Consider the following 19,048-nt stretch of genomic DNA (forward strand, 5'->3'; position numbering starts at 1 on the left):
CCCTGGGTATGGGACAGGCAGCTTGGTAAGCCATCGGGCAGCCAAAAGAGCACATGCACTGTTGAACATGTGTAGACACAGACACTCTACACACAGATGCACAAGCGCAAACACAGATACATACAAATGGCAAACACAAATATGTGGACATACTCATGCACGTTCACACAGTCATACACACACACACACAGAAAAGACGCGTGCACACTCACCCTAAACAACTTAAGTGCATACCGACGCATAAACAAACAAATTGAGGAATGGGTTGGAAAGCAGGATGTCTGATGTGTCTCCCATCTGTGGTGGCTCTCCTGTTGACGTTCATACTCCAAAACACACTATTTTCTCCCCACTTCTCTCTCTCTCTCTTGCTCTCCCTCCCTCCCTTACACTCTCCCTCCTCGGCTACAAGCAAGAGTGACAGCCCCGGCTGCTGCCGTCTGCCAGAGATTAAGCTGCAGGTCTACTTCACAGGCAGCTTTGGTGCAAGGAGAGGGAGGGATAGAGAGAGGGATAGAGGGAGGGATATAGAGAGAGAGAGAGACAGACAGACAGAGTGGGGGACAATTACCCCGGGCCAGTAATCACGGCATTCAAAGCCATGTCTACCATCAGTCAGTCACTAACCAGACTTTAAAAGCTCCTTTCCTATCAGCACTGACTGATCATTATCCTGCGTGAGAAATGACATTCACTTTAACCTACGCAGTCTGCACCCGGCTCACAGTGGTGTAAATAAACAGCAGCCCTGTGGAGCTGTCGGATGCAATGCAACTTTAGACACAGAGTGTTGGCTTAACCGCCCTCCAGTTGACATTATATGGGAGTTAGAGCGTTTAAAGGGGTCCTCTGAAACATCTTCTGTTTCTTATTCAGACCCCACGTGTTCAGAACGGGTTAAGGTTTCATTGGGCTTTTGGAGCCGTTTGTGTGTGAAACGGGGAACTGGAGCATGACGTGGGGGTTATCACAACAACAGCTGACAATAACAACCCCAGTGTGTGATAGGGGAAACATTCACACCCCTAGCATGTGCATCCGAGGAGGAGCAGCTGAGGGAGAATCTGTCCGTTGAGAAGCTGAGGCCCATTTCAATGTCTTGTGACTGTCTTGTGTTCTTGGAGGCCCTCATAACTTGGGATTCGTCAATAGAAACACAAACCACAAAAACACACACACTTACGCATTGATGAAAAACATACAAGCAAGCAAGCAAGCAAGCAAGCAAGCAAGCCACACACACACACACACACACACACACACACACACACACACACACACACACACACACACGCACGCACAACTTTAAGGTTTGGCATGCCGAGATTGTCAATACACAGGATCCTGAATGTTGATTTAACTTTGAGTGTAAACATGTATTATTTTATAGTCCCAGTATTATAACACAAATACTGACACACAAACATAGACATCAAACATAGACTCACAGGAACAAACAACAACAAAGAAGAGTGGATGCATGAGAGCAATGAACCCAGAGCAGAGGTCTATGGGACATTCTGATTTAAGAATGGTTGGTTTCCTTCGTCAATATTGCTTTTTCAGGTTGCAAAATGTGAAGAGAAAATGCTACAGCTGCAGAAGTTTCTAAAAGAATGGTTGGCACTTGGTTTCCTTCGTCAACATTGCTTTTTCAGGTTGCAAAATGTAAAGAGAAAATGCTACAGTTGCAGAAGTTTCTAAAAGCAGAAAGAGCAAGATAGATGGGAAGCAGACTCTCAGTGAGTCCTACTCCTTAATGAGATAGAAGGAAGGCGTCTGAAAGGCTGCAGCTAAAGAACCTAAATGGACATAGTGAGGAGAGGATGAAGCAGAGCAGATGAGGAATTCACTGTGTGGAATGGAACCAGGGAAAGACTAAAGAACTACAGGGCCATGTTCCAACACTGCAGCTTTACACGCATCCCTCCTCCCTTCCTTCAGCTTCATTTTCCAAGCCCAATTTGATGTGCCCAATACGACACTGTATCGGGCACAATTGTCTCTCACTCCTCACAATTCTCATGTCAAATATGGGAATGCGATGGAAGAAAGGAAGGATGCTTGTCCAGAGTGTTGACACAGGTCTATGGACAGTAGAGGGCAGCATGGAGCCCCACAGTCATCCATACCTAGCTCCTGGTTGAAGTTGTCAGGCAGCCCTGATATAGTCTTTCTGCGTTTGACCTTCTTGGGCCGGCGGGACACGGTGTCAGTGTTAATGAGGGAGCGCCGGATGCTGGCCTGTCGGTCAAACACTGCCCCTGGTGGCCGGGAGGGCGAGAGCAATGGCAGGCAGACACACACGGGCAAATACAGCAGCCGGTTAGTGGAGGGGAACACACAAAGAAAAAAAAACGGAACAAAAAGCTAAAAAAAAAAAGGAAAAATTTAAAAAATAAAACATGCCATAAAACTAGTGGTTTTATTCAAATAAAACATGCAAATGTGAATGATAATGGTATACAGAAAGCAATGATGGTGATGAAACCAGACATGAGTCAAAGCTTATTCTTCACACACGCACATGCACGCGTGGGAGAAGTACTGGTTGAGGCAAACACACTCGCTCACAGACACACACACAGACACACAGACACACACACACACACACACACACACACACACACACACACACACACACTCACAGTCTGTAGGTCACACTCTCTGTGTACTCTCTACCTCTCTCTCTCTCTCGCTTTGGGACCTGCTCTTTCTGTAAAGTACGCTGCTTACTGGCAACGTACAGTCTCCATCACTCATCCACTCAACCATGGAGAAAGCTCTCTCTATCTGACTGTCTAACTAATTAAACGTGACAGGAGATAAAGTTAACAGGCATTATCGGTCCGCTCCGTATTGTACACACACACACACACAGGAGTGACTGCCGGGTCGTATTGATAAGAGTGTTGACATTGACGCAACCCAAATTGAGCAGTTTTGAATTCCGCAGCTGACGCCTCAATCTCACCCAGGATAACACGTCTATATCTGCTCCGTCTGATACAAGTGCATGTGTGAATGAGCGTACTACTACCAATGCTAATGTACCGTCATTTATAACCGGGACTGGCAGGTGTTGTGTGTGCATGTGTGTGTATGTGTGAAATACTGTACGTACACATAGCTGAATGCGCATGTGCCAGTGGGACTCCGAACTGAGTCATAGGTGGCAGATCCCAGAGACCAACGTTACGTGTGAGTAGTGTGTGTGTGTGTGTGTGCGTGTGCTTGTGATATTCATCTGTCAAGCGCCCTGCAGTTTGACATGCGGTCACCGAGAATCCCTGACCTTTGGCTATGCTGCCTGGCAATTTACACATACACACACACACACACACACACACACACACACACACACACACACACACACACACACACACACACACACACACACACACACACACACACACACACACACACACACACACACACACACACACACACACACTCAGAGGAGAGTGAAGGTCAGTTTGATGGAGGGGGAGAAAAAGGAGAAGAGGCAGGCAGACATACAGCTTTATTCACTGTGGATGGGCAGATACAATGTATCCACTCAGAGCACAGCTGGTTGGTTAACAGAAACATCAACGGATGTGTGTGATTGACGGTGAAAGGTTAATAATTTAGTATGTGAGAAAATTAGATTGAATGAGGCCAAACTTGCCTCAAAAGGGAAGATCACGCTAATGAGACTAGGTGCGTGGGGTGCGGCGCTAGAACATGACATGGAACTAATATCTTTTATGATGATACTATCACCGGCACCGCTGACAGGGTCTGGTCACGAGATGGACAAAGAAAACAACAACTAGATGTCCAAAAAGAGCTAATCGGATGATTGGAGGATGGCGGTTGGGAGCGTCCTACCTGTGACGTTGATAGGGACAATATCTGTGGGCACAGCCTTGGCCACCTGCCTCATCTTCTCCTCCGGGGTGGGCAGGGGCGGGGCCTTGTTCCACACCGCCTGTCCGTCGGCGACGTCCACACCGTCCTCGTCCCCAAAGCCTGGGGTCTGGGGCCTCATGGAGAGCTGGGACTTGTTGTCCTCCGCCGACGAAGCCGTGGACTGGAGGGGAGAGAAAGAGATGGGGAGGAGAGGCGGTTAAAATGAGAGAGCCTGATTTAACCAGGTTGATCGTCTGTCTTTGAGATTGGGCTTGAGGCTACACACCTGAGCCTCTGAGGAGAGGAGAGGTGTGTGTGTGTGTGAGTGAGCGTTGCACATCTATGGCTGCTCTCTGTTTACTACTAATCTTCTTCAGAGCAGTTGAACGCATCTAGAGACTCACACATGGTTTATTAAGTATCGAAAGGCTGTGACCTTTAGAAGCCGGGGGTGCAGTAATGTTCATGGTCAATCACACCCAAATGGTTGCATGTGCGCACGCCGCACACACACACACACACACACACACACACACACACACACACACACACACACACACACACACACACACACACACACACACACACACACACACACACACACACACACACACACACACACACACACACACACACACACACACACACACACACACACACACACACACAAAACTGAGGTTGAGAGATGAGGGGGAAAAACAGAGAGAGAGAACCACTCATGCATTAAACTGTGTTAACTTCACACACTAAGGTCTCTCAATCCTCACGTATGTTTGTCCACAGAGTAGTAAGTGAGCAGTAACTTGCCTCTGCTGCCTGGCCTGTGTTAAACTGATTTTAACAAACTGAAAGTGTCAACCCGTACAGTATGTCAAATGTCTTCAGTCTTGAAGAAGCACATTAATCAATTCAACACAGAGAGCATGTGTACGAACATCGAAAGAATGTCAGATCTGTGGATAAAAAGGATGGGATTCTAATGACTCATTTATACTTTGCCACTCAATTGTTGCTCGGTGTAAATAACTACCATTTTATTATCTTTACTTTCGGCGAGTGACAGTCTAAACAAAGTCTAAATTAGGCTTAGACTTACACTGTTTACACTCCAGGATGCCTACTGAATTAATATAAATAAAAAATAAAATATGCAAAGAAAAAACCAAAACGTTTTGACAATAAATAAATCAACTTGAATCAGCCATTTATCTTCCCAGCAAACAGTATGTCCTTTCGAGGCTGCTATCAGCTACACATCACTAACCACAGAACAACAATATGAAGTGGGGAGGATGAGATGGAGAATGAAAGCGGAATGGAGAGGGTCGCTGGTCAGGGCATACCTGAGACCCTTAAACTGTCTGTGAAAGACCTACATTGTAAACAAGGGCATCTCCTTTGTGTACCACACATAGATATAAGACAAACTATTACAGTGTAGGAGAGAAGTGAATTCACAGTCCATCCATTACACATTCTGCCAAACAAGAGACCAATAAATAAATAATCTCTCTCTCTCTCTCTCTCTCTCTCTCTCTCTCTCTCTCTCTCTCTCTCTCTCTCTCTCTCTCTCTCTCTCTCTCTCTCTCTCTCTCTCTCTCTCTCTCTCTCTCTCTCTCTCTCTCTCTCTCTCTCTCTCTCTCTCTCTCTCTCTCCCCCCCCCCCCTCTCTCCTCCAACAGCTCCACCAAGTGTAGAAGAATACCAACACAGTCTCAGTATATATTCCCAGAGGAAATCTGCCTGGTTAAATAATCTAGATGACAGACCAGCCATGACATGACAGCAGAACACACATTAATGAGGAAGAGAAGGGGGGGGGGCGCAGGGACATTTTCCCGCCATTTCTGGTTGCCATTCGATACGGCGCCTGCTGATAGTCACAAGTAGAGTTATGACAGCCAACCAGGTCAAGTCACTCTATAGCTGAAGATGTTTTAATATAATTCCCATGAAAAGGGTATCAAAAAGCTGATAAAAGACACACACATCCCATATCCTGCTGGGCTGGGTGCTGGATCAAAAAATTTAACAGTTGAAGAAAAATAAAATCTGCACACCGGTATTATGCTCCCATTGTGGAAATCGTAAGGTCTGAGGAAGAGCCTCCCGGCTCGAAACATTACTGAATACATTTCAACAAATGGGAGCATGTGCAGATTTTATTTTTCTTCCATTAATACAATTCCCAAACATGTCAAATTATTATTATTATTATTTATTTATCTTAATTGTTTTGTGGTTCAAATTTTCAGACTCTCCATCCGAGAGAGAGGGACATTGGGCTGAGTTGGACATTGGGCTGAGATGCATGGGATGAGGTCTACAGCAAACACTGCATTTCCCAGTCTGACCACTGGAGGGCAGACTGATACCACCGTGAAGAGCACAGGCATTTACTGTTTGTACCACCATGCTGAGTCAGCAGTGGTCAGCATGGAACATGAGTATCCCTTCATGACCAGTTTACTGCAAGCTCTAACGCTAGAGCTAGTTCTTGGACTTGAGTGTGTAAAGATGATTCCATCCAAATGCTCTCATGTTGCTTGGACATAAGCCAAGACTCTAGGACACATCCAGTCGGCTGGTGGTTAATAACCATAAGGATTAAGCTGATTACATCGGTTTACTATAGGTTAGCTATCCTCAACAGTTCCGCGTAATGTAAACAATGGAAAGGATTGGGAAGAGATTGGAAAGATAATTTATCCAACACAGTATTGTTTTCTCACCTGGCTGCAACTACTACATTAATAGCTAGCTAGCTATGGTAACAGCTGATCAACAAAGAAATATTTTATTTGGTAAATATGGGTTTGGAATGTCCACTGTTGTCGTTATTGTTGTTTGTTTTAAAAGGGTAATGAGTGCCGTGTGACCAATTTGGTTCATGGTATTAGTGTGTGTGTGTGTGTGTGTGTGTGTGTGCGAGGTGTGTGCGCTACCTTCTTGTCGTTGTCATCATCCTCTTCGTCATGCAGGCTGCTGGTGGAATCTGCAGGGTCAGCGAAGGTGGGACCCTGAGAGTAATACTGGGAGCTCCTGAACCCATCCTTCCTTAACTTGTCACATTCTACAGAGACGCAGAGAGAAAGAGACAGGAAAGAAATGGATGGGTTAAAAATAAATACAAGGACTGAAATGGGATTGTGATTGTTGTCTTCACCTACATTCTGACCCTGAACCAGTAAAACATTTATTTGACGATTCTGTTACTATTTAGCACAGTGGTTCTCAACCTGTGGGTCGGGACCCCCAGGGGGGTCCCCACATGATTTTGGGGGGGTCCCCAGATGACAGTGGAGTGACAATTTAAAGACCTTTAAGGCTTTTTTTAATACCTCAAAAAAAGAAGAAAAATGACCATTACTGCATCAAAAGTAACCAACAAACCCGATTCTGTTACTATTTAGCACAGTGGTTCTCAACCTGTGGGTCGGGACCCCCAGGGGGGTCCCCACATGATTTTGGGGGGGTCCCCAGATGACAGTGGAGTGACAATTTAAAGACCTTTAAGGCTTTTTTTAATACCTCAAAAAAAGAAGAAAAATGACCATTACTGCATCAAAAGTAACCAACAAACTATAACATAAAAACTGGTCAAACATTGGCCAAATTGTCAAATAATATAAGAAAATTGAAAATAGCCGATCTACAAGCTCGCGTTCCGGGGGGTTGTGAGCTTGTAGATCTGCTATTTTCACAATATTCATCTGTGGAGCCGAGTCAAACAACATGTAATGCCTCGGCTCGACTCCAACAATTCCAAGTGCTTGTCTGATTTAGCACACAATGTGATCAGGCACTGATCTTCCTGGTCAGGTGGAATGTATAGCGAAGCAGGCTGTGTTACTGTAGACACTGTTCAGATATAGACAGTGAACACACTCCACTCATAGCTTCACTAACATCCATGACTGTAGCTTCATTTCAGTCACGGTCACACATACTGTAACATAAACACTACATTAACGATGTGTGCAACACTGCTGAACAGCTCAGTGAATACATTTGTGTGAATCTGTTATGTGTATAATACACAGTAAAATCCTCAGTGTTCATTTTATCCATTTGTAACTCTGAGAGTTCACAAATGGACCCGGATTTGGTTACATTTGTACACTCTCGGGAGTTAGATTAACACAAGAGGATTTTACTGTGTGTGTGTGTGTGTGTGTGTGTGTGTGTGTGTGTGTGTGTGTGTGTGTGTGTGTCACATGATAACACTCCTTGTCACACCCTGCCAAGCTCGGCTCACACCTCTGATGATTATCTCCTGGTTTGATGGGCGTTCGTTTGTGTGCATGTGTGTGTGTGCTTGTGCAGAACAATAATTGACTCTATACATGAACATGCGTGTGCGAGTGTGTGCCGGTGCATGTGAGCATGTGTGGAACACAAGAGGGGGGTATCAGATTCAGCCTGTCACACACAGATGGTGAAAGCCTCTCTCCCTGTGCTCCACGGCCCCCCTCCTCTCTCACTGGCCATTTTCCACTCCCCCCCCCCCCTCGGTGTGCCCACAGCTACCAGGGAATCCTTTGTCTACTCTCTTTCTGACTAATTACATGTTAACTACTGCTACTGCCATGGCTTCAAACACACAGCAGAGACATTTGGATTCATTTGAAGTTAATACTCTGTACAAATGCATTAATATGCGCACGGACATGTCAATGTTTAAAAGCAGACACTTCAATATCTCTTACAGATTGAGTGCATGCCATGATGTGCCTATGTACAGTGACAAAATTAATACCCCCAAAAAGGAGTGAGGACTAAATTATTATGTATCATATCTATAAATATCTGTGTGTGTGTGTGTGTGTGTGTGTGTGTGTGTGTGTGTGTCTGTGTGTGTGTGTGTGTGTGTGTAGGCCATATATCATAGTATTCACTCTCTCCTGTGTGCCTACTGTCCGCAGCATATCAGTATTCATGATACTTTTAATATGCAGCCTTTTTTTTTTCTGTCTCTACAAATGAAAGCTCCTCAGTCAGACTCCTCACACATCATTTTTGTGATCTTACATCACTGATGCATGAATCCTCCATTGCGGCGTCATCTGAAGAACGGGGGCGTACCAGCATCAGTTAGTGTACGTGTTATTAATGGTTGTGCTCCTTTGAGACGCCCCTGTGCCTTTCATGTGTCATCTATGTATTCCCTTGTAGCTAATTACAGGCATTCTCTCCAGAGTGAGAAGGCCGTGCATGAATAATACTGTAAGCTAATGGGGCCTAATGGGGCTGGCATAAGTACATACTGTAACATACTGTAAAAGCAACATGCTGCTGATGTGGAAGGGCTTTGGAAAGGAGATCATTGTAACCAGGGCTGCAACTATCAATTAACTTCTTAGTGATTATCCTAGTGATACTTTTTTAATTAATCAAATAATCGTGAAGCGCATTTTTTAATACATATATTTTATATATAATCAACAAGAACAATTCAAACAGATTTTTTTATAATCAACCGAATTAATTAGTTTGATTAACTGAAGCCCTATTTTATACTTTGTTGTACAACAGTGTTGAGCAAACATAGCGAAAATAGCCAATCTACAAGATCACAACACGTCGCGATGCCATGCATTGTGCGCTTGTAGATCAGCTAATTTCACTATTTCGGAAAATCGATCATTTTATTGTTATTATCTATTATACTGATTGTTCGATTAACTGTTACACCCCTAATTGTAACAAGGCTGATGATGATGAGTTCTAAAGTGATGATTGGTGTTGCTTGATTGGAGGTTGATATAACAAATGAATACACAAGTGCTCACTGGTACTGGTGCTTGTTGCTGGGCAGGGTTGGGCAGGAGTGGATCGAATGGGTAGAAGACAAGCATTGTGAACAAAGGACGTTCTTGTGGTAAATGATTAAATATTAATTGGGTGCATCGATATATGTGTTTTGTGTTATAACAACTATGTATGTGAGACATACTGTAGGCCTCATAGTTTGTTTTAAAGTTTAAAACAAACTATGAGGCCTATAGTATGTAAAATGTTAAAGTTTTTTCCATTTGCGTTTTCCATTTATTTGGAATTGGAACCTAAGCAGTTGAAACTATACATAAGTACTTACAAGTAAAATTCAACATGGGTCTGTTGTGGTTCTGTTTGTGTACATTTCTATGACTATTCAATCACAACATGCATTGACTGAACTGCAAGTACTTCTGCCACAATGTTATCGACATATCGACCGCACCGCCGTTACGCAACCCAGCTGAACATTCATGAGTCACCTGCACATGCCATGCCATGCCACTACCCATGCCCTGAAACTCAGCCTGCACATATGGCTTTGTTCGAGAGGATCACTCTCTGATTGGTTATTGATTATTGTTGTTTGCGGGACAGATATCACACTTGCTCTAACTTCTGATTATGCTCGTGTCCACCCCATTGGCTGCAATGACTGGTGGCGCCATGTGCAAGGAGAAGGGAATGAAAGCCACTTACACTCTGTGCTGTCCCTTCTGTTTGCTGTTAATTACAAACACAAACTACACCTTGTGGAAACACAGGGTGTGACAACCCCAGGGGTCCTTGAGGGGGTTCGAGGGGGTCCCCAGCTAAATGATTGATAGTTAGGAACCAAGAGGTTAAGAAGTTAAGAAAATCATATCAAATGTAGGTCTGCATAATTGCATATCAAACGGAGGGTGTTGACAGACACACAACAGGCCAGCTCAGGCACTCTCACTGAACACCTGTTGTTGTGCTGGGCAGCTTTGAGAGGGACCCCTGGGGTTCTGTGTGTGTGGGGGGGGGGTAATGATAGAGGATGTGAGGGGGCTGAATAAAGCCCACCTCCCAGGTGGTGTCTGTGTGTGTGTGTGTGTGTGTGTGTGTGTGTGTGTGTGTGTGTGTGTGTGTGTGTGTGTGTGTGTGTGTGTGTGTGTGTGTGTGTGTGTGTGTGTGTGTGTGTGTGTGTGTGTGTATAACTGGGAACATCAATATTGCATGACATAATGCATGTGTGTCATATTTCAGAGTCAGGTGTAGCAACACACAGTAACTGGACATGGACACAAAGAACTACAGTGTGTGTGTGTGTGTGTGTGTGTGTGTGTGTGTGTGTGTGTGTGTGGGGGGGGGGGGGGGTGTTATCTCAAGAGAGGTGACTCAGTCTCTGAAAGCATTAGGTTACATCCTCCATTGTGTCTTTCTGACTCTCTTTCTTTTATCTCCCTGTTATTACTCTTTTTTATCTTCCTGTCAATGTACCTTTATCTGCCTCTCTCATTATCTCCTGAGTCCTGACACACCATGGCCACCGAGCATGTAAACAGCAGATTTTCACCAGGACCTACACACACTTGTGCGTGTGTGTCGTACTGTGTATGTGTGTAAATTCCCAGTGAAACAGGTGCCAGGATTCTCTAGCATGCTGGCGTCTTATCCTGGGATCGCTGTGAGTGTGTAAAAGGTCTGACACCGTGTTGAGACGCGACCGATTTGTTTGTTGGGACAACACTTCAGACACCCCTCCTTCTCTAAACGTACTGGACTAACAGGAAGAGGTTGGTCTCACATGGGCGTGCTGTGCACCTTAACACACCCTGCACGTTTTCAATGTTTTTACAATGCCTGGATTTATATGAGTGCAATTGTATTGCAATGTATTGCTGGCATGGAGAGGCAACAAATGACATGAAAAATGTGTGAATTAGAGACCAAACGTCAGTAGACACTTTCTAATTAGAATTTCTAATTAGTGCCCTTTTTTCCAGTGAAAGGAGATATTAATGCTACAGCTATAATTACATTCTAGAAGACAATTGTGTGCTTCCAATTTTGTGGCAACAGTTTGTGGTAGACAGTTTCCTGCTTCAGAAGGACACTCCTTCTGAAAGAGGGGGGGGGGTCATTTTGGGGGGGATTGTCATTCTAAAACAGGAAACAGCCTTCTGCAAACTGTTCCCAATAATTGGCTGCATACAATTGTCTAGATTAGGATGACATTGTAGATTTCCCATCACTGGAACAAAGGACACAGTCTGTCCACTGATTTTTGGTCATATACGGTATTGTATAGGATATAGGATAATTCCTTTAACAGGTCCGTTCATGAAAGTCCTTGCGGTCTTGTTTCCAATGAGGGCCTGTGAGCAATTAGGGGTTAAGAGTCTTGCTCAGGGACATATTTCATTTCATCGACACATTTGCTGGCCTGGCCTGGAATCTTACCTGGGGCAACCATGGCCTCTGGCTCCCTAGGCGGGCTCACTAACCACTCAGCTATGGCCGCCCCTATATCATGTATTATGTTCACATGGATTAGCATACATTGTCACAGTGGGTGGATAGTTTTTGTTTCTAAGGAGATTGTTTCTGGCCATGATTTTTGCATTCTCGCCCTATTTTGCAAAGTATATTTCTGGTGTGAATGATCGTCAGTAGATTAAAACTTGTGCTTTACTTAACCACTTAAATCCCAGCATCAGTATTGTGGGGAAACCTCACAACGCGCCGCAATGCGTTGTGAGCTTGTCGGTCAGCTATTTTCTGCTTTCCCCACAATAACAGAAAACAGAAACGATACTAGTATAGAGCCCTATGGGACTCCCGTCAACCATATAGAGTTTTTAAGGCACTAATAGCACTAATACATGAAAGGGAGAGCTACAGCAATATTTTGTGTTATTGCCAAATTAAATGGTGGTCTTACACTGACACTGTAAGACCACAAAGTACCTTTATCCAAAGCGCTTTACAATGTGCATCACATTCACCCAATTACACACACATTCACACGCCGACGGCAGAGGAAACCATGGAAGGCACTAACTTGCTTAGTTAGAAATAAAGTGTCTTGTTCAAGGACACTTCGACACCAACGCAGGGGGAGTCAGGGATCGAGAGAGGGAACCTTACGATTCCCAACTCTACCTCCTGAGCCACAGCCACCCCCCAAGATATCACAATATTTATCATTAGACAGCCAACCCATTCTGAAAACTACAGCTAGTGGCGGCCACTGCTACATTACTGTTGCTGTTATCGGAAGATATCGGCACTCATTCAAATTAGAATCATTAGAATCAGCCAAACAGCAATGTGAGGTCCGAACGTTGGTAAAGATGGACAGCATTGAGGATTGGACCCCAAGCACGTAGTGGTATAGTCTGTATCACACTGATTCATCAACAGAGCCCCCCTATCACTTTCTCTTTGGTCAGACTAGACATGTCCGAGCCCTGTTGGGCAGCAGCGGCATCCAGTCAATCTGTAACGGCGGGGTCTTACCTCGCAGGGCGGTCTTTAGGTTGACTTTGGCCTGACGGTGGAGGTCTTCCACGCAAGGCGGCCTGCTGCCTGGCAAGAAGACGTTCTCCTGCTGGTGCCAAGGTGCGGTGTAGTGAACAGTCCACTTGCTCTCCTCATCCAGGTTAGACACCGCTACAGAGAGAGACACACAGACAGAGGGACATCATGATGGGTCTGCAGTAAAGTATGACTCTCAGGCTGTGCGAGAAACAGGTGTTAAAACACATTAGAAAGGTGATGGTTTGAGGAAAAGAGGGGAGGGAGGGAAGTGCTTTGTACCAAGGTGTCAGTCTCAACACGAACAATCTGACACTTCACCGTGACATCACACAGTGGGCCGCCCGTTTCAGAGAAGGAAGAAGAGGGGGGGGGGGGGGTCATCAGCATAGTGGAGGGAAAAACTCAGCTCAGCAGCAAAAAAAAACTACTTCTCACTCGAGAACTGGCTAATCTGTCTTTATAGAATAATAAACAGGTAGGAAACTGTAGTAAGACAGAAGAAAACATCAATGTTTTCAAAATAACCCATCTGCTGGCCATTGTTGACAAGCTGCACAGTGACCCATTTGCTGGTTGTTTTAGGTGACTACTGTCCAAACAACAACATCTGTTCAACAAGTCAAACTTATACCAAGATCTCAACAATATGATTTGAAAATGTATAAGTGCAGGCCTTGTAAACATACCAAACTTGTTTGGATAACTGCGCAAACAGACAATCAAACAAAACAGACAAAACTTATCTTTGTAGTGACAAATAAACCTTACTGATTCTTGATGCTTGATAATTTACAAGCCTGATCAAGCATGTACACAGATCCACAATTATCCCACCAAAAAGTTGTCTTACCCAGAGAGCGAAGCCAATCCAAAGTAGGCGATCGTGGATGAAGGATTATCTCCATAAATACAAGTAGATAGTAGTATTACTCTGTGTCCCTGTCCTGTGTCCTTACTTTAAACAACCTCAGTCTCACTCTCCATCTGACTCTGACCACTACAGTGAAAAGAAGAAATCTCTGGAGCAACCAACCATGGCGGAAGGGGGCGGGGTTAATGAAGAGAGAGAGAGAGAGAGAGTGTGTGTGTGTGTGTGTGTGTGTGTGTGTGTGTGTGTGTGTGTGTGTGTGTGTGTGTGTGTGTGTGTGTGTGTGTGTGTGTGTGTTTTGTGGGTGGGGGGCCTTTCCTCACAGGTGCAAATGGGCCATCAAGGGACAGTGTGAGAATGTTTGTAAGTAAGAGCTTTGATAAATGTAAAAAATCATCTGTGTAGTCAGCCCCGAAATGGCTCATTAGTTATAAAATAAGGCCTACATGCAGTGGCTACAAGATCAGACCAGGCTGCTGTCACAGAACAGCAGCTGTACAGTAAAACATCTAACATCACCTTTACTGTCCTTACTTACAATCTGAAGTTGACATTTGCGTACTGGTAGGTCTCTCCAGGAGAGCACAGCAGGCCGGTTGCTCTTCTTACTGTTTACCACATAGATTTCTCTTCTTTGATCACACCACTTTCTCCTGAATTCTGTTCCTACATCAAACAGTCAGTTGCATATAGTCGCTGTCGGGCAGAAACCTTGTATCTCCATATTTAAACTTTTTTTGGGTAAATGAATGGCCTACTTTGCTGTACTGTACAACCGTGTAATCCAAAAGTAGCAAGAGCCGAGAAAAGCCTGTCTACAAGTTCGCAACGTTGTGAGCTTGTAGATCTGCTCCTTTTGCTTTTAGGGGATTATTTTTGTAGTGAAAGTGGTTAATTGTGTCTGTGGGTTTTATAAATATTGAACTAATGAAAAGTAGTAACAATAGCTAGCTTGTGACCAATACACAAATAAAAGGACACCAGGCCCATTGCAACCTGTTATCCTACTAGAAGGCTTATCCACAGGATACAAACGACCTTACCTAACCTTACCCGAGGCCAGTGGTGTGTTCTACCAGTATACACTATATACGCAGTATACTCAAACCGAAAAATAGTTTACCCTCTGTAACCACAATAGTCTGAAAAAACCTCGACTACAGCACTGCCCGAGGCTATCTGTACTATTCTGATAGAGCCCCTAGTAACCCCACCAATTTGGAATGCAAAGCAGGTTGACCAACAGACATGCAGGCACCCGTCCTTGTCAGAATGCCTGTATTGTTATCCAAGCACTTGAGTGTGAGTGAAAAGTGTCACTTTACGGGCACCATCATGACAGTGCATCATGACGGTGTTTACGTAAGATAAAAAATTGTATTTTTTTTAAAACATATGCTTTTATTTTTTAAAGGACTATTGTATCGATATTGTAGATGGTATATTGTAAATATGTATTGGATGTATCCTATCTACACCCCCCGCCCCCCCCCCCCCCCCACCCACACACACACACACACACTTTGAGTGCCAGGCACACCCACGCATCCACTCAGAGACTTCATATGTGCCCAGGGACACATTAACACATCACGAACTATATTCATTCATGCACTCACCAGCACCACACTACATGACCTCATACACACCTCATACTGAGGACAGCAATGGAAACAAGCTGTAAGCTTTTTTGCGTTATCCTTTTGAATATGGTGGGTCAGATGTATTTTACATGTGACATATGTTTTATTTCATGATCAATAAAGATATCAACCAATCAATCAGATGTAGTTCTAAGAGCAAACCCTTCAAAATACTTCATAAAAAAACGATGTTGGTGTGTAAGAGTTTCACTTGAAAAAGCTCTTGTTTGTTTACTCGTGGAGAGAGAGAAAGTGTGTGTGTGTGTGGGGGGGGGGTTGATGTTGGGTCGAAAGAGCATCGGGTATAGTGAGAGAGCAAGGGTGTCTGTATCTACTGGGTCGATAAAGAGAGATAGCGAGTGTACAGCGAGGCTGCCTGCAACCGAAACAAAATGTACAAAATAGAGAAAGGTGAAAATATAACATCATGGAGATGGAGTGTCCAACTACTACGATAGGAGTTATTTTAGCATCCCCACAAATGCCTAGTCTGGTGTGCTTGCAGACACTTCTCATGAGATCATCTTCTGTACCCGTTATAATAATGTAGCATGGGAACTACAACCGTCATGGGTCAAATGACGGTAAGGAGAGAAATGTGGGAATGCCTTTCCCACTGACTATAACGGCAATTTGTGTTAATGTTTTACCCACCAATACACACACACCCACACCCACACTCACACCCACAACCACACACACAAGCGTGAGCTCTGAGAACAAGATGACATCAAGATAGTGTCACATGGCAGGTAAGGAAGTGTATTAAGCACAGAGAGAATATATATACATCTGCAGAGGTCACATTCACGTGGCCAGGAAGATATGAGTCATGACTGATAGAGGTAGGCAGAGGGATATGAATAAATATAATGTACTAGATGAGTTGTACAGTGACATCCTGTATGACTGGACCTTCAGTATCTTGATAAGTTTGTGCACAGGGCGTCACAGACTAAGCCTAGTTACGCCAGTGTGATTAAGTATAGTTATAAGATACTGTGCAGATACTGGGGTGTGAGTCAAGTCTTGATATTACAACATTCAATTGGTTTAGCTGTTTGGCTTGTTGGTGCCAGTATGTGAATGTGTCTAATCCGTCTTTCCCAAGCAAGTCTTTATTCGACTGATTTCAGAAAAGTAATAAAATATTCTCTGAAGCAACCCTTCCTTTTTTCTCGCACACACAGACCACAGGTAGCCCTCCCCCACCCTTATCTCAGACTACGGGGTTGAATGGGACTCAGACAAAGCCTGTAGGCAGACCAAGGACATGGGGACTATGGACACAAAGCCTATATTGTCCCCCAGCATCAGTCTCCACATCAGGGCCTTTCAGACCCCCTCTAGCCCCTCCACCACACATTAATGTCCCCAGTGGGCTATGGCGCGAAAGACTCTCAGGATTCTAATAATCCCTCTGTCCACTGGCTATCCCAGCTCTCCAGCAACTATTTCTGACAGCAAAATGAGCAAATACAAACTTTTTATGGTTTTGTAAGTTAGTATTCCTAAGTTAATCTAACACAGCTCAGTTTACATATTTATGTATTCCCTTTTAATTGTACATACATCATTTTCACGGTTTTGTTCCACGTTTGCTTTGGCATTGTATGTTTTCTTATGCCAATAAAGCCCCTTTGAATTGAATTGTGTGAGTGTGAATTGCATTATATCACAGATGCATCGCATATAGGCCTGGGAATACTTTTAAGATCAATATAATTGATCCGTTTTTGTATTGACACCATCTAGGTTTAATCCTAAACGGGGTCCGGTCACCAATCAGCCAATACATATTGATTTGCACCTCTAACCACTAATTCAAACTATGAGGGCTCGGGAGGGAGAGTGGCGGCTTGGGAAACGGAAGGTTGCCTGGTTTGATTCCTGGCTCTCGGTTAGTGTCACAGTGTCCTTGAGCAAGACACTTACCCCCTTTCTGCTCCTGATGAGTAGGTACAGTAGGTGCCTTGCATGGTTTCCTCTGCAAGGTGAAAATCACACCATTTGACAGGATATATGATAAATAATGAGCCTATTTGAATATGTTTGGCCAAATGGACTGACCATGTCAATTAATGAAGGGTGTCTAAAGCATTAGGCAACCCTTGCCCAACCTATTATTTGCACAGCAAGAGTGACACAGTTATGGGTGCAAGCAGCGTGCAGGAGAGCTCCTCCTAAAGCAATACCAGTGAACTGTACAGTAGAGCCCAGGTACCAGCTAGCATGGTGCAGGGCAGGCATGTGCAAGATGTGGTGGGAGTGAGAGTGAAAACGCTGAGCTAATGATTAACAGTCCCACCTCAACCGTGACTGCACTGCAGCCAAACACACACACGCACACGCACACACACACACACACACACACACACACACACACACACACAGACAGTTAGCCTCTAAATACACCTGAGATTAGAGTAAGCACAAGCAGCTTGGTGAGCATTAACCAGGTTATACGGTTCCTCACGTGCCAAAAATAAAGACACTGACAAGCTTATTGACATACTGGCACAATACAATACCTCTGTCTGTCAAATCAAACTCAAATTCACTGGGTCATTGGAAACATGACGAACATTTCATTTGTCCACAGTCCAAATTCAATACAATACAACACAACAGACAACATACAGTTGACTGGGTAATTTAGTACTATATGTTAGTATTGCGCTCTTAATTGCTAAGCTAACCCCTTAAGTCTTGGTTACTAGGTAACAGGGAACAACAGAGAACTGTCTCTGATCTCACTGAAGGCAGGGGGTCCCTCCAGAAAAAAAACTCTGAACACTCAAGAAAGAAAACTATCAGTTATTAACAAACATATTACTGAGGTCAATAGTGCATTAAAAAAAAAGTTACCAGGAAATGACAGACCAAAGAGACAAATTAAATTGGAGCAAAACATTATACAAACCTAATCTAAATATGACTTTAATTTCTAAGGAAACAAACTGCTGGTTGTTTAAAATGATGCACAGAGAAAAAATAATTGACATTAAGTGATCGTTTCTTACCCTTCCTTTTGAAGTATTTAATCACAGATTTTAACGAGGTCCCGATAAACACCATCGTTCCAGGTTGGGTGCGTCTCTCTCTATCCTTAAATAATTCTTCTTAAAGAGTCCTTTTGAGGCACAGATAGCGCGGACGAAGCGAGGGAACGAGCGAGAGAGAACACGGCACACAAATGAGTGCTGATGATAGCTCTCCTCTTGCGCTCACATTCTCCCTCTACGGTGCCTATTCTGCCTAAGCTCTGAGTGTGTCTGAGTGAATGAGTGTGTGTGTGCTGCCGGCCGGGGTCCTATTCTCACAATGAGCCTCTCCCCCTATCTCAGAAAACAAAT

General features: G+C 44.1%; 1 protein-coding gene across 6 annotated transcripts in view; it reads right to left on the reverse strand.

Annotated features, from left to right (window-relative positions):
• Positions 1 to 19,048, reverse strand: part of LOC308103862 (NHS-like protein 1) — a 125,040-nt gene that overhangs the window by 12,631 nt on the left and 93,361 nt on the right. For 3 of the 6 annotated variants that reach the window (XM_080454058.1, XM_080454059.1, XM_080454062.1), the window contains exons 2-5: positions 13,161 to 13,313; positions 6,839 to 6,966; positions 3,874 to 4,075; positions 2,133 to 2,264 (exon numbers count right to left, since the gene is read on the reverse strand). In XM_080454058.1, the coding sequence (XP_080310184.1) occupies positions 2,133 to 2,264; positions 3,874 to 4,075; positions 6,839 to 6,966; positions 13,161 to 13,313 (615 nt within the window). Of the gene's footprint in view, positions 1 to 212; positions 776 to 2,132; positions 2,265 to 3,873; positions 4,076 to 6,838; positions 6,967 to 13,160; positions 13,314 to 18,715; positions 18,961 to 19,048 lie in introns of those variants that run through there. The other 3 variants (XM_080454061.1, XM_080454060.1, XM_080454063.1) reach the window with 3 other exon arrangements.

Source organism: Gymnoscopelus braueri (assembly GCF_963280865.1).
Source record: "Gymnoscopelus braueri genome assembly, chromosome: 16".
NCBI classification, from domain to species: domain Eukaryota; kingdom Metazoa; phylum Chordata; class Actinopteri; order Myctophiformes; family Myctophidae; genus Gymnoscopelus; species Gymnoscopelus braueri.